This window comes from Manis pentadactyla, chromosome 8 (assembly GCF_030020395.1).
Source record: "Manis pentadactyla isolate mManPen7 chromosome 8, mManPen7.hap1, whole genome shotgun sequence".
Classification (NCBI taxonomy): domain Eukaryota; kingdom Metazoa; phylum Chordata; class Mammalia; order Pholidota; family Manidae; genus Manis; species Manis pentadactyla.
In genome coordinates, this window is record NC_080026.1 from 115,283,837 (window position 1) to 115,300,760 (window position 16,924).

At 38.4% G+C, this 16,924-nt stretch overlaps 1 protein-coding gene across 1 annotated transcript; it reads left to right on the forward strand.

Annotated features, from left to right (window-relative positions):
• Window positions 1-2,871: 2,871 nt before the first annotated feature.
• Window positions 2,872-15,995, forward strand: LOC130684638 (cilia- and flagella-associated protein 43-like). The gene is made up of 8 exons (XM_057506289.1): window positions 2,872-2,969; window positions 5,836-5,976; window positions 6,770-6,942; window positions 8,413-8,562; window positions 10,581-10,711; window positions 12,656-12,803; window positions 14,881-14,982; window positions 15,762-15,995. Exons 1-6 carry the CDS (start codon window positions 2,882-2,884, stop codon window positions 12,672-12,674), a joined length of 702 nt encoding a protein of 233 aa, XP_057362272.1. The 5' UTR covers window positions 2,872-2,881; the 3' UTR covers window positions 12,675-12,803; window positions 14,881-14,982; window positions 15,762-15,995.
• Window positions 15,996-16,924: the final 929 nt, after the last annotated feature.

A 16,924-nucleotide genomic window follows, 5' to 3' on the forward strand; every position in this document is an offset into this window, starting at 1 on the left:
TCCGAAATGTCCATGCAGCACCTCCTGTAAGTACCGCCTGCTTCTGGCAGCAAGGTTGTCAGGCTTGTCTCTTGAGAATTTCAGGAAAGCCATAATTTTTTACCCAGAGATATTCTGTCCATAAACAAGCAAAAAAATGAGTACTTCTTCTTAATTACACAAATAATTCTCAAGCGCTTAGTGTGTGCCAGGCACTTCTGTTGTATTAACTTTACCAGATAGATACTCTTATTGTCTCCATTTTACAGTTGAGAAAGATGAGGCACAAAGAGTGTAAATAACTTGCTTAATATTACGCAGGTAGTAAATGGCAAACGTTGGGATTTGAACCTAGGCAGTTGGGGTCCAGAGTCACTGCCTTTGCTCCTAAAGGATAGCAACCATATACAATGTTCTGCACCTCATTTTTTGTTTTGTTTTTTTCACATAATGCTGTATGTTGGAGAATGTTTTCTGTTTACACATAAAGACCTTTCTCATTCTTTTTTACATCTACATAGTATTCCATTATATGAATATACCATCATTCTTTAATGGAAAAATTACATGTATTAGGTTTTTCTGTCACTTGTACAGACAGGACAACTGTTGATACCCATTTTTAAATTATTTGATTGAAGTATTGCTGATATACAGTCTTTTATTGGTTTTAAATATAAAACACAGTGACTCAACAGTTACCCATATTATTAAGTCCTCACCCCCACTAGTGCAGTTAGTCTCTGTCAACATAGGAAGATGTTACAGAATCATTGGCTATATTCTCCATGCTGTAATACTGTCCCTGTGGCCAACTGGTATTATGATTGAGAATTTTTATGCTCCTTAATCCCTCTCTTCCCACCCATCCACCCCAACCCCTCCTCCATGGTAACCACTAGTCACTTCTCAGTGTCTATGAGTCTACTGCTGTTTTGTTCATTGTTTTGCTTTGTTTTTAGATTTCACAAATACAAAAGTATTTGTATTTCTCCACCTGGCTTATTTCACTGAGCATACTCCTCTCTTGGTCCATCCATGTTGTCACAATGGCAGGATTTCTCTTTTTTATAACTGAAAAATATTCCACTGTATATATGTACCACATCTTCTTTAACTGATAATCTATTGATAGACACTTAGGTTACTAAACATAGGGGTGCATGTATCTTTTCTAATCAGGGCTTTTGTTTTCTTTGGGTAAATTCCCAGAAATGGAATTACTGAGTTGAATGGTATTTCTATTTTTATTTTTTGAGGAACCTCCATACTGCTTTCCACAGGGGCTGCACCAATTTACATTCCCACCAACAGTGTAGGAGGACTACCATTTCTCCATATCTTTGCCAACACTTGTTATATCTTGTCTTTTGGATGGTGGCCATTCTAACTGGTGTGAGGTGATATCTCATTATGGTTCGATTTGCATTTCCCTGAGATCAGCAGTGTGGAGCATCTTTTCATGTGCCTGTTGGTCATCTGTATTTCTTCTCTGGAGAAATGTCTGTTCAGGTCCTTCGTCCATTTATTAATCAGGTTATTTGTTTTTTGTGTGTGTTGAGGTATATGAGTTCTTTATATATTTTGGATGTTAACCCCTTATTGGGTAAATCATTTATGAATATATTCTGCCATACAATAGGTTGCCTTTTTGTTCTACTGATGGTGTCCTTTGCTGTACGGAAGCTTTTTAGTTTGATGTAGTCCCACTTACTCATCTTTCATTTTGTTTCCCTTACCCAAGGAGACGTGTCTAGGAGAAAACGGCTCATGCTTATGTTCAAGAGATTTTTGCCTATGTTTTCTTCTAAGAGTTTTGTGGTTTCATGTCTTACATTCAGGTCTTTGATCCATTTCAAGTTTGCTTTTGTGTATGGAGTTAGACAGTAATCCAGTTTCATTCTCTTGCATGTAGCTGTCCAGTTTTCCCAACACCAGTTACTGGAGAGGCTGTCTTTTGTCCATTGTAAGATATACCATCATTTTTAAAAGACAGTAAATTGATGAGCATTTAGAATGATTTCAAATCTTTTGAGCAATACTTTTAAGAAGACAGCATAGAGACATTGGACTTATAATAGTTAGTATATAGTTAGTATTAGTCTTTCTTTTGTTAATTTATGGTAATAGTATTAATAAGAACTAACATTTGTGCCCTGCTTTAGAGCTTGAGGTGCTGTCACACACTGTGGCTGTTGAATGTGAATGTGTCAGACAGGTATTGTTTGTCCCTCTTCCACACAGAGAATTCAGATCCAGAGAGCTTAAGAAAAGCGTTTTCCCAGTTGCCTGGAGGAGCTGGGTTTCTGCGGTCTGTGCTGTTCCTAAAAGCTCAGCTGCCGCCACTCGGTGGGAAGGGTCTGTAACTTGCCTCCATGTACACCCTGTTCCTCCATACCATATTTTTTGATGCCTCTTCTTTCCTAGATCCTTTTTTCTTATCCTAATGTGCATTTTCCCATTTTTTTCTAATTTGGGGAAAGTGTAGAAACCTTTCGCTACATTCTTCCTCCTCCTGCCAGATAGTGGTCCTGAAGGATACTGAAATGTCACACCCATCACTAATTCAAGAATTGCTTATTTCCACTTGCAGTATCAAGAAAGCGCTACTGTAATATTACATTCACTTACAATGAAGTAATTGCCCATCTTTGGTGAATCTTCTTGACTGGATACTATAACTTGCAATTTGAAAATATCATTAGCCTAGAATGTAATGATTACATTTGCATGTAATAGCTTAGCTTTTATAAGGTCTGATAGTATTAAAAAATCACAAATGATAAAATGACTGGTTTTGAATGTATTGCCATGCTGTCAGTAAATAGGTTTACCATTTATTAGTGAAATAGGTAAAATCTGATAATCATATTTTTTCTTTTCCAGTTATGACCAGCGAGGAATGTATCTATTAGTTGGAACACTGGAAGGATACATCTTTGTTATCAATGCCAACCCCTCAAGCTTATTTCAGATTCTTGGATTCATAGGTACTACATAGAATGTTTATTCGTCTTAAAATATTGGTCACTTTATTCCAAAGAATTTAAGGTTGTGAAAATTGGCCTATAGTGAAACAATTATTTTCTAAGAGAGAAACATTTAAATAACCGTTAAAAGTTACTTGGGAGAATTCCTAAAGTTTTAGGAGGTTTTGGGAAACATCTGGTGGTCCACAGTTGGTACATGTTGGTACATAGTTGATGTTAAATAAAGTTTCTTGAATTAGTTTAATGAATTAATGAAATGGCTAAATATTCCTAATGTTATTACAAAGGGAAGTTGGGTTGATTATCTTTGAAATGTATTTTAAAATAATATTTGATCTCTATTTAACAAAGATATCTAAAGAAAGTTTTATTACATGTATCTTTAATGCTTCCTCTTTAAACCAAATGATGTCCAGACTTTTCAGTAATGTTCATCCACATGCCCAGCAAAACCACAGGTCTGGTAGATGAGGTAGCACTTGTGTGATAGACAGTAAGAACTAATACTTTTCTCTCTGGCTTTAAGTACCAAATATATGTGTATGTTTTCACCCTAAATATATTTCTAAATCCATTCATTGATTTTTTAAAAAATTACTGAGTGCCTATTAGGTATAATATGTTGAACTTAGGCCTCGTGGGGGCATGGAAAGGTCAAGGAGACAACTTAGTGAAGGAAGAATAAGTAGAATGCTGTGTAGGCTTAGAGGAAGAAGCAGTTGTGCCAGGTGTGAGGAAAGGAGTGGAGGCAAAGGCAGGGGGCACAGACAAAGGGGGGTATAGGGCTGGGGAGGGTTCGCTGATGGTTTAAAGTAGTGGAGGATGGGCACCTTAGTATTCCAGCTCAAGAGAAAAGTCTGAACAAAGGCACTTGGAATGGTGGGGAGTCTGGTGTAGATGATCATGGCAGTGGAGCCTGAAAGAAAACAGCAGGTTTTGAATATCATTCCAAGTCTGGATTTTTTTCATGGTCAATAAGTTACCATCAGAGGTTTTCAAGATGGGACTGGCATAATTTGAGTTGTTTTTTAGAGGACAATGCTGGCATGAGTGTGAAGAATGGAGCAGAGAGGCAGGAGAATAGAATAAACATGATGAGTCAGGAAACCATTATAGTATTCCAGGCAAGAGGTGATATTAATCATAACAATAGCTGACAAGCTCTGTAGATTTGAAGCCAGTAAGTTCTTTATTTGAGGATAGACAGCATATGTTTGGAAATAGAGATTTGAGTTCAAGGCTTTAACAGAATTCTGACCTTGAAATCGTGCAAGCTGATGAGATGGCTTAAGACAGAGTAGAAGCAAACCCAATTGCTTAATGATGCCAAAGAGGTAACCTATGTAAATTAGATGACCTGGAGTGTGGTAGGACCTATGGCTGGCCTCAGAGTGGATGCAAGTCCTGCCTAAGGTAGGATGGGAACAGACAGAGGAAAAATACAATGAGTAGGGATAAGAAAGCTGAAGTCCAGCTTGGGTCAGATGTCCTAAGTCTTCAGAGAAAAGATCATCCACTGACCACCTGAAGGCAGAGGCTGATATTGAGGGCCTGAGAAAGTAGACACATGCTGAACAGCCCCCATGGGGAGTGGAAGTAGTGACTGTGGAAAGAATAAAGGTGGGCCCAGGCATGACACCTTGCAAAGGTCAGACTACCTGGATTCTAGAGGAGCAAACTCACTAAGTCATGTGTATATCCACCACACCCACAATACCTTGACTACAGATGCAAAGAACAGATGCCTGACTTGATGCCTGACTTTATCCTGTTATCAGGAGTGGGCAAACTGCCTGGAGTAGACATTCAAGGGGCAAAAGTGGGCAGTGCTACTGAGTTGAGTGGAATGGCAGCCCTCCTTTGCTGGGCCTCCCTTGCTGGGAAAGAAGCTGAGCCCAGCTGAGCTGGGTTGAATATGCCAACCCAGACATCTAATCAGGAGAAACCCCCATCCGTTCATCAAAAATGGCCCTATCAGGCATGAATCTGCAAAGAAGTAAAAAGCTAACCTTTTCAAACAATATTGCTTCTCTCTCACTTACCAACTTTACATTTCCCTGTATGGCCCCGGAAAATGACTGGTTAGCCAGAGACGGGTAAGATTCCTCAAGGGAGGAACAACCTAAGACAGGCACAGTCGCAGGGGGGCCATCAGGTGAGAAATTGGGGATCAACAGAGGTGAGGCTTAGAACCTCACCCCCCCTGTTCTGAGAGAAATCTTCTGCATACGTGGATGTTTTATTGCCCTGGTCTAGCTTGGATTAACACATAGTCTACAGGCACACACCTGATCATCTACATTTGCTCCCTTACAACACTAAACTATGTTTTCTACCTTTATCTTGCATCTACCTACCACTTCAGCATTTTATTAAAAAATAATAATAATAATAATAATAAGGGAGAAATGTGGGATTCACATATAAATCAAGTATAAAAATCAAACGAATATTCATATTTGACCTGATTGTTTATAGTTCATAATGCTGATCAAAACCAAAAGTTTCTGTGATGATTGCCCTTGTACTGTTCACCATGTAAGAACTTGTTCGTTATGCTTCAGAAGATTGGAGACTGATGAGAATTAGGCTTGGGATGGATTAATGATTGTGCATTGAGCATTGAGTCCCCTATACAGAATTTTATTGTTGTTAACAACCATTTGATCAATAAATATGAGAGATGCCCTCTCAAAAAAAAGAAAAATGGCCCTATCAGTTATGTTTAAAGGTCACTTTAAATGTAAATAAATTTGGATGTAAAGATTTAGTTAAGGCAGGTTTATGTGATATCTTACTTGGGAAGAAAAAAGATTCTTTAAACTTATCAGTGACCATTGTGGTGCTGATTTCTACTTGCTTTTAGAGGTGAACAAAGGCATTTTACAAATTTCCACGGTGTCTCTTTTGGAAACAGACATAGTGGAAGTGATGGTTCTTTCCCCACTTCCAGAAACAGGAAGAAGCAGGCTGGAGATATTTACTCTGCCTAAAATACTACCACACGGTAAAGAAAAAATAAGAAACCAATTCTAATCTGGGCCCAGATGAATAGTTGCTATAGTTTTTTTTTTTCCCTTGGTGACAGCAATTTTTTCCTCAACATATGAAGAGGTAAAATGGTCATGTTTTATGCATCTTACAAAGGGAATCTGTTGTGGCTGAGAAACAATGTGAAATGTGGAGTTTCCTCTAGATATTCATTCATATGAGTCTGTCATATCAGAGGAAAGAAACAGGATTGACTGGCACTTTTGTTCAACTGATTTGTCATTTTCTGATGTCTTTTGTTTTGTAGCTATAAGTATACATAGTTAAATTCAGACAGGTTAGTTTGTGGTTGTTTTCACTGATAAAACTGTAAAGAAAGCTCTCTGGATAAAGAGGTCTGATAAACTCTTTGTTTAGATAACAAATATACCTGGGTAGCTATTTTGCAAATATATAGAGTATAAATAAGAGAGCTGAAAACCTCAAAGAACTTTTATGTTTTAATTAAGAATCTCTAGACCATTTATAAGTTTATTTTAGTGATGTCTCTACTTAACTGATGAAATTAACCAAAGCCTTATAGGAGATATGTTACTCACTATTAGTCATTTAATACTCAAGTAGTTCTTATGGTTCTAACAGCTCTAATTTAAAGTTGTTTTAAATCATTTTTATCTCCTAAATAGCCTCTGCATTATTTATTGAGCATTCAGATTTTTTATTTTGCTTTTTATAGTTGCTCATAATGATTTAAAAAAGAAAATCAATATATGGTACAAGTAATCTTTCCTTTACCCCAAATCTTATAGTTTCTGCAAACTTTTCTGATGAAAGAGGAAGGCTGAATGATGAATTCATTCATAAGATCCTGTATGAGATAGAGCATACTCTGTCCTCTGCGGTGTTGGACTTTAAAAGTAACCAAATATATGGCTTCTGTAATCAAGTGCCATACATCTGCAGCTATCTTCTTCCTGAAAAAGTATGCCAAAACTTAAGGGTGTTATTATTTATCTTAGCAAAAAGATTGACAAGTTGTATTAATTAGACATGGTGTATGCTTTAACATCATAGTCCAGTTAACAAATGGCCTTATTACAGTAACATAATTTCCTTGAATTAGATATATATTAGCATTATTTGTTAACCCATCATAAAATACATTTGAACAACTTCATATTTGTGCCACAACACATCATACTTGTCAGATAAAGATACATATGACACAATATTAGTTTACTGTCTTTGAAAACAGTCTATCATTAGGAATTTCATCCACAGATGTCAGGGATTATGGGATTAGTGATTTTCATTGCAACATTGCACCTGGACACATGTAGGTCCAGGGAGAGGAAATTCCGGGTCAAAATACCTCTAAAAACCGAAATCAGTCAAAGGGAGAAATAAAGTTTAAAATCCGTTTACTGTTTACAAACTGCAGTCCAGGCCCTTCTCTTTCCTGCTCCAGCAGAAGCAAAACCTGCCTCCCCTCACCTCTCAGGTACAGATAAGCCCTCTTCACCCAGGTAATTGCCCATTGATATGGAGATGAACTTCTCTCCACCCCTGAGGAATGATGCAAATGCACTAAAGCCATACTTGTCTCCGCCCTTGGGCGCCTATTGATATGCAGATGTACAAAAGCCAGGAGAGATATTCTGGAAATGTTACAGTTTCACCCACAACACAACATTGCACAAAACAGTTAAACAATGTTTCTGCCATCCTTTTATCCACACTCTATTCAAACATTTCCCATTGTGCGTCACTCCTTCTACATACACTGACCAGATTATGTACCACTCTTCCTCTCTAAAGCCTTCAATTGAAGCCCTTCTCTCCCAGAGCAGCCAGTGTCAGCACAGTGTGAAGGAGAAATTCAGAGAAGGAAGAAATGGCTTATGGAAAGGAAGATTAAAGGAAAGTTTAATGAAGGAAGTTATATTTGAAATGGTCTCTGAAGAATAGGTCAGATTTAGACATGGAGAAGTACTCTGTACAATCTTGGTAGGCGGGGGTGGGAGGTTGCTGAGATAGGGAGGAGACAAAATAGGTGGGGATGAGGTGGGGATGCGCATTCCAGACAAAAGTCATACAATGTGCAGAGGCTTGTATGTGGAAATACAAAGGGGATTATTGACTGAGGTATTTTGACATGAGCATGGAGATAAATGAAAAGGATTAATAAAAAATAGACTGTCGGTATAGGCTGAGATCTTTAATGGGAGCTAAATATAAAGAAGACTTTTCTTAGTTGCCAAAACAAATTTTTATTTGTAAACAAAGATGAAAAATGTGGTGTAAATGCAGGTCCCCACTTTATCATATATCAGTTTATTTCCATTGGAAGTATTTGTGGATTTGAATCTGACCATATATGCATAATTGTAAACCCTAAGGTGCCTCTCCCCTAACCTTTTCTATAATTTGGTCTTTTTTTTTTGATTGGCAGGCACATAGTGGTATTTGCATTCTTAAGCTGTACAAAAAAGTGCAGAGTGGACATTATGGACCTGGAATGCTCTCTTTGTCTCCACATGGATTGTGGCTCATAACAACAGCTAAATGTGGCATTCTGTGTATCCGAGATATTCATACTTTGGTAAAAAAAAATTTTTTTTTTTTATCTTGGGATGTATATCTTGATCTCATACAAGGAACAAAAGCCCTTAGGAAAGGAATTAGAATTCTTTCTTAGGTAAATTGACCCATAACTTATTTATCACTGATTATCAAGTCAACATTTTGTGGGTGTTTTTACGTGCTAAGGTTTGAGTCTCTAAAGGAGGAAACACCAACCAGTAGACTAAGATCTGTAAATAAAGAGCACAGGCAGGGATATGAAGGGGAGCTCCAAACCAGCTCCATCATCACTTAGTTGTGTGTCTTGGAAACTCACTGAGCTTCACTGAGCTTTGGATGGTCATCTGTAATATTAAGGAAACCTTAATCGCTGTCAGTCTGTGGGATTCTGTGAGAGACAGTATGTAACATTGCTCTGGAAGAAGTGAATTGCTGTGCAAACCTAGGAATTACTGCTGCTATCTCCTTGGACGGGAGGGCCTCTGGGCTGGCTGCTGCCCCCCACCTAGCGCTCAGTGCTGGAAGAGCATAAGGGAGAAAGGTGTGGTCCTAGTGAGTCCTCCTCCATCACTTGCAGACCTCAACATCACCACTACCACCACCATTTCTGATTTCCATTGTTTCAGACCTCTGAGCAAGTGAAAATAGTTTCTTCTCCCAAAAAAGTGGAGGATACTTTTCTAGGTTTTAGACCAGGTTATACTGGTTTTCAGATAGTGCTGTCAGCAATTCTTACTCAGAGTTCTGCCCCACCTACCCGAAGCATCACAATCACCCATATGACACACTCCTGAGATCCACAGATGAACTGGGCTCTGTGCAGATCTAGGTCTCCTTGCTCACCTGTGCAAGAAAGTATATTTGGAATACAACAGGGCAAAAGTGATATTATTATACAGGAAAATCTCAAATTTTTTAGAAATTATTTTGAAGTGAACAATTTGCAAACTGCTGTACTCATTCAAATTATTTGTGATGTATGTTACAACTTACAGAGGCATGACATGACAAGACATCAAAGTTTTTCTGGGTGATTCTATGCAAAGCACCTCATATGTGAGGTTCTTCATGGCAGCACTATTTGTAAAAGCAACCTGATGTTCATCAACAGAGGACTTGATAAATAAATTCTGGTACATAAACAGTGCATAAATAAAATATGGAGCATTAGGCAGCTGTAATACAGAATGAGGAAATCGAAAGCAATAATATGGAAAGAACCCCAAGACATAGTCCTAAGGAGGAAAAGCAAGGTGCATAATATACATATTATGCTATAGTTTGTGTTAAAAATTATGTTTGTATAAAAACTTGTTTAAATGAATAAAAAAAAATCTGAAAGGATATTGAAGTTACTAATTACATTATTACCTTTAGGAGGAAATTGAGTAATAAAGAGAGGAAGGAAATTCCACTGCATACTCTTCTGTAGTTTTGAATTTTGAACTATATGAATGCATTACCTATTCAAAAAGTTAAAAAATTTAAAAAGGCATCATGGTTGAGAACCAGTGTGACATAGAAATCCCCATTTTTAGTCGGAGAGGTTAAACTGTTGCCCTATGTACCAAATTAGAGCTCTGTTTCATTTGGATTCTAATTAAACTAGTCTAAGTAGCATCCTCCATGTGGGGCATGTCACCCTCATTCTTCACAGCACCCATCAGCTCTCATCACACTCATAAATGGGGCCTGATTCTGAAGGCCTCTGAATTTGCCATCTGTGCTTGCTCAAGACCCCTTCCCTAACTTCATAGCCTTCAGCAACTGTACACACTTCTGTGTCTGATTTTCTGATTATAAATTAGTGATAATCCCTCTCCTTCCATACTACAAAAATCAGGATTGGTAACGTCTTTAGAACTAGGGATTGTCAGTGTTATGTATTACCTAAAGTCTACTTCCATACCAACTAAAATGCTTTTAACAAACAGAAAAAGATTTAGCCACAAGCAAAAGTACATGTAACCCCCTGAGAAAAGCCACATGGTAGAATTGCATGTGTAAGTTCTGCACTCTGTTTCTAAAACTATTTAGGAAACATTTGCTCAGTGTCGGAGTCATTCTCACCAGGCACACGGGATTCAATCAGTGAGAATTTCAATGGATGGACAAAACATTCTGGTGAATGGGAAAGGTGATGGCACCCTTGTTTACCTAAGATGGAGGTATGCACAATATACAATAAGCAACCCCGTGAGTTATGGTGTTTTAAAATAAAGATTTTGTTATTTAGGTATAGCAAGGCCAACATAACAGGACAGAACTGCCATTGAAAAGGTTGTTATCCCAACGCTACCAAGATGAGGGGGTATGCCGTGCTGCGGGGGACGCCATCTGGGGAAGCATCCGGGTGAGAAAGGATGCAGAGGAAACAGGGAAAATGTGGGCAAGGGCCTCTACTGTGCAAGGGAAGGAGCAGACAGGCCTCGGGGTGGCTAGTTGGGATCATTTCAGCGTGTTCTGTGGCAGAGGGGCTGCCCTAGTTGTCCGTCACTTGGCCCAGGGGTGATTAGGGCAGGGAAGTAGTGGTCCTGAGCAGGAAAGCCCAATAGAGGAGACAGTTGAGGGTGCGGGCTGGACTGATGGGTTTGCATTTGAAAAGTGGGCTCCAGGGTTACTTGTTCACTATCTCCAGCAATTGGCTGGTCCTGGCAGTCCTTCCAGGGTCAGCAAGGTCTCAGATGTCAAGGCCTCAAAATACAAAAACTACAAACACAAAGTTAATACATGTTAGATGACCAGCCCTAACTTTTATAACACCTGTTGGAGGAACATAATGAACAAGGACAATTCTGAACAGTAGAAACTTTAAAACTTAAAAGCTCCTATTTATCTGTAAAATCCTGATACACACAGACAGATTTACTTTCCTAATTAGACTTTTTTAGACAATATTAAATTATTTAGACTTTGCTTAGATTAACAAAATTCTAAATAAACAAATGTTACCCAGTCATAGAGATGAGGACCAAGGGGTACAGAGCATGAAGATGACAGCCTAGAGTTGAAATGTCACCTTGTTTAATATGCTGACGGACATCAGTAATCATTGAGCAATTCATTTCCACGAAAATAATATCTCATGGTGCCTCCTGTGATCAAAACAATCATAAAGCCTGGCCTTTCTCAATGACCTTGTGAAATATTTAATATTTGTAAATGGTAAATAAATATAAATGGAGATTTTGTATCATAGCAATTTTGTGGCCACTTATTTCAAAAACATTTGAAGACTGCATTGTCATGCCCATTTATACATGGAATAAAATTTATACATGGAATAAAATAAAATACAAATTTGTATCTCATATACAAGTCCTAACACATCCTTTACGGTAAGTGAACAAATAGCATATCAGGCAACAGCAAACAAGTGCTGGAACCTCATTTATGGAAGTAATATTTTTATCCATTCGTAGTTAATCACAAGTGGATTTCTGACTCAAAACAAAGTCAAGTTTGAACCTTGGTCCAGGACTAATTAGCTTGTGATCTTACGCAAGTGGCAACCCGTCTAAATCACCATTGAATAACGATGTGATTCAGGGTGGGGTCTGCAGGAACTGTGAACTTGTTAGAAATGCACTTTCTGAATCAGAATCTCTGTGGGGGGCGCAAGGAATCTGTTTTTGACAAACCTGCCAGGCAGTGCTAATGTGCCTAAAGTTTGAGATGCCCTGATATACTGAGTGGAGGTAATAATACTTCCTCAATGGAGGGTGGGAATTATGAGGACTGCATGTGATAGTGTGATTATGTATGTGAAACAGCATGACACCTACTTACTACATTATAAGGGCTCTACCAGAGTGGTGGCCCTTTTGTACAGTGACCAAGTCAGGTGAGTACAGAGGATATGTAGGGTAAGGTTGTGGGGACAGTGTGAGGAGACATTAGCCCAGAGAGGTCAAGAGGCTTATCGATGTCCTGGAGCCCATGAAAGGGCTCTCCCCTAAGACGTAGAGTCCTAATAACTACAGGGCACTGTGGAGCGGTGCCCACGTATCTCTTTGTGTAGAAATAGTTAGGTATCTGGAAATAATACTGCTAAATGTGACTTTTTAAAATTATGATTTTGTAGCCTGTGTGTTTTCTTTTTATTAATGTAGGCAGTTTGGAGGAAACTGAGCCAATGAAATTCCTGAATATTGCCAACAACTTTTAACTTATTTAAACAACACCATGGATGAGGAGAATAATTATTTAAATATAACCCGAGGAGATGGCTCGGATTTGGGATCAGAATCTGAACACACAGTTGAGTTTCAATAGTGTTTGTTCCTCCTCCTTCTCTTTCTCTCTTTCTCATTCTTTCTCTCTAAATAATATCATTTTCAATTTGTGGTTTTCTTTGAGCAGATAAGTAGTAATATTCCCCTTTATCCAGGTGTCCCAAGATTTTCAAAAAGAGCATAAGCTACATCTGAAAGAGCCTTTCTCAAAACCATCCCAAATATTACATCTTAGATCTTATTTAACTCATGGCACAAGATCTGGGCTTTCCTTAGAAAGATTCTTACTATCAATTTCGGTGCTTGATCAAACCAATATCTCTATATTTTATATCACATACTTTATTTAGGAAGTGTCTAGCCGAAGAACAACATTCATTCATTCAATCATTCATTCAGTCATGTAACACATATTTATAGAAAACCTACAAAGAGCCAGGCTGTGGGGAATATAAGCATAAACAAGATACAAATGTTTCTGCTTCCATGGAGCTTACATTCTAACTGGGGGTTGGGAGTGAGCAGAAAGAGATAGATAAATCAGGAAAGATTAGATAGTAGCAAGATCTATTTAGCAAATAAATATGTGTTGGTATGATAGTGTTTGGCTGGAATAGCCTCTATTTAGTAAATAAGGAGAAAACATTTTAAGCTGAGAAATGAACAAGAAGAGGGTGCCACCATGCAAAGGCGGGGGCAGGGGGCAAGAGTGCCCAAGGCAGAGGAGAAAAGAGCTTGGCATGTTTGAGGACCTAAAGGAGGCCTGTGCGGTTGAAGTGAGCAGGGCTGAGAGTGGTAGGAGATGAGATCTTCAAGGCAGGAAAAGACCAGGTAAATATGGGTTTGTAAACCAGGTAAAGAGTTTGGATTTTATGTTGTGTGTGATGAGAACCTATTAACGTGTTCTGAGCAGAGGATTTAGATCTTGTTTACATTTTGTGAATATTTACTTGTCACTGTGTAGAGAATACTTCCTGTAGGGGGCAAGAGTGGAAGCAGGGAGATTAGTTAGGAGGCTATGGCAGAGGTCCAGGGAACAATGATGGAGGTGGGGGAGTGCTGTGGAAAGGAAGTCGTAGATTCCAAGTAGGTTTCAGTAGTAGAGTTGAGAGAACGCCCTGATACATTGGACATAGAGGGAGAGAGGAAAAAGGACTCAAGGATGACTCCTAAGATTTTTACTTGAACAACTGTGTAGAAGGTGGTACCTTTCACAGAGACGGGGAAGACTGTAGGGAGGGAGAAAGAAGGGAATCTGGAATCAGCTACCTATGCTGAGCTGGAGAAGCCGGTTGGACATCCAAGCAGAGATACCAAGCAGGTCACTGGATAGCTGAGCCTTGAGATCTGGGGAGAGGCCAGGACTGGAGATGTTGATTTGAGAGTCAAGGGCATATGGTTGGGATTTAAAGCCATGAAACTAAGTAAGGTCATCATGGAAAAACAGATGGTGAGAAACAGAAGGGGACCAGGACAGAGAACTAGAGAAGTTCTTCCAGGAGCAGAGCTCAGGAAGGCAAAGGAAACTGAGAAGGGGGCTGGGGGCCAGTGAGGTCACAGGAGGGCCAGGAGAGTGTGCCGTCCTTAACTCTTTGAAGACATTTTCCTACAAAGGAGAGCACAGAAAGGGGGTGGTGCCTAAAAGGGAATGTGGTGGACAATGGAGAGTACAGGAGATACTAGAGCATGTTTGAGAAAGAGTCAGTAGAAGGGAGAAATGGATGATGTAGAAGGGCGATGGGATTTTTATAAAAAGTGTAAAGGCCTTGAGAAGGAGGAAAAGATTAAGATCCTGAGTACAAATAACATGGCAGGCCTTGACAGGCAGGAACATTCTGTCCACAGTCACAGGAAGAAGACAGAGACCAATTGGGTGACCCGTCTGATCATTTCTGCTTCTCAGTGAAAAGTATGGCTTATATAAATAAGGACAGATTGGTGGGAATTAAGTTAACAAAACATCACATCTTGGGCAGGCAAAATATTTGGTATTATTTCAAAAAATGCAACAAGTGCAAAGGGATTCAACGCAGGTATGTGAAGTAGAGTGGGCATACAAGAACTTTGTGAATTTAAAACTTAAGCATCTGTCTTCTTTTAAGATAAATAAGAATATGAGGTCAAGCATTGACTCATCGCAAGAAGAGTTAGTTCAAGTTGATAATACAAAGAAAATTTCATGGATACAACAAAAAGGCCAAGAGGTATTTGTAAGACATGGGAGAGGTTTAAAATAACATTCTATAAGTGTACCGAATCAAGCAATTTTCTTTGAAAACTCATTGGAAAGTTAGAAAGTAGAATGAGATACTACTTGGCAGAGCATCCCATCGTACAAGCATAACTTTCCTTAAACAAACAAATACCCTACACATAGCCCAATCTTTTAGAGTAAGTTGCCTGAGCTTTAAGAACTGTATTTAAGCTAATATGAAACCAACAAAAGTGTCCAGGCAAGCTAGAGCCAGGAATGAACTGTGGTACTCGTGCTGGAGTGGGTGTTGGGGAATGCTGCAGGGCCGACTTAATGAGCAGGGGTGGGCTGGGAACAGAAGGCTCGTCGTGGCTGCAGATGTGCAGGAAGGTGACAGTGGTAGTAGCTCACGCCTGGATTTTGCTTCTTATCTAGTCTCACTCAAGTTCGCAATAAAATAGAAATAGCAAACTGGTTTTCCTTTGTCAACTGTTCTCTATTTAATTTTTCACTCACTATTTTCTTTCCATTGGCCTTATAATTGCCATCAGTTCCCAGTTGCTTCAGTAGTCGCCTACATAGGAGCAGGTGACTTAAGGTTTTGCAGTGGTGTTATTTCATGTATACTTTATATCATTACTCTTTACTTTTCTTTTCCTGCTTCTAGAGAAGTGCTATCTACATGTCTACATAGCTATGTATGTATGTGTGTATGTGTGTATCTGTCTATATATCATATAAGGTATCATATCTCTTGCCTGTTAAAGTGATACGCTTGTTCTATTTCAGGCCATCAAAAAGGAGGTCAAATTGTTTTCTGAGAAAAGGAAAGAGATTAAAAAAGGAATCAAAGCCCTTGCTAAAACTGTAAGTGTTGTGATTTCATATATGCATACATTTCGTCCTCAGGCTACAATTACTTTTGAACTTTATTTTGTTCAACACAGCATGAGGAACTATACCTATTTTGTCCTCTGCCTGTAAGCTCAGTGTTCTGGGGTACTTAACAGGGTAGAATTTGGGCCATACCATACTATATAAAAACAGGTGTTGTTTCTCTGTCTTCCTCAAATACTGAGTGTTGTTTTTTAGTATTTATTTTTATCAAAGTAATATGTTTACATTTTTACAAATTCAATAACAAGTTACACAATTAAAAATAATGTTTTTAAAGCTGCAGCACTGTTGTGCTTTGTTCCTGCATTCCTGTGGTAACTTTTTTCAATTCTTTCAGCTTTTTTGTTGGGACATTTACTCCTTCTTTCTAAATAGTCCTTTTAATACTGCTATTTCTTTATATTTTTATTTTGACACTATCTATGGGCTTCCTGGTATGGAAGATGAATGTGTAGGTTCTTTTATACTACCTCCTCCCACTACAACTTACACAAAAATCCATAATCAGTATGCACACTGAGTATTTTACAGTTACGTAACTATTCTTCAAAGCTAAGCCACATGGTACGTGATGATTACATTTCCATTTTTATAACTTTTATTTGTTGCAATATGTAACGTTTGTCTCCGAGTTTTTTTTTTTTTGGTCCTCCTGGGAAGTTTTATTTTATTGTATATTTGATTATTTATTTATTTATTTATATTTTTGAGAGGGCATCTCTCATATTTATTGATCAAATGGTTGTTAACAACAATAAAATTCTGTATAGGGGACTCAATGCTCAATGCGCAATCATTAATCCACCCCAAGCCTAATTCTTGTCAGTCTCCAATCTTCTGAAGCATAACGAACAAGTTCTTACATGGTGAACAAATTCTTACATAGTGAATAAGTTCTTACATGGTGAACAGTACAAGGGCAGTCATCACAGAAACTTTCGGTTTTGATCATGCATTATGAACTATAAACAATCAGGTCAAATATGAATATTCATTTGATTTTTATACTTGATTTATATGTGAATCCCACATTTCTCCTTTAGTATTATTATTAT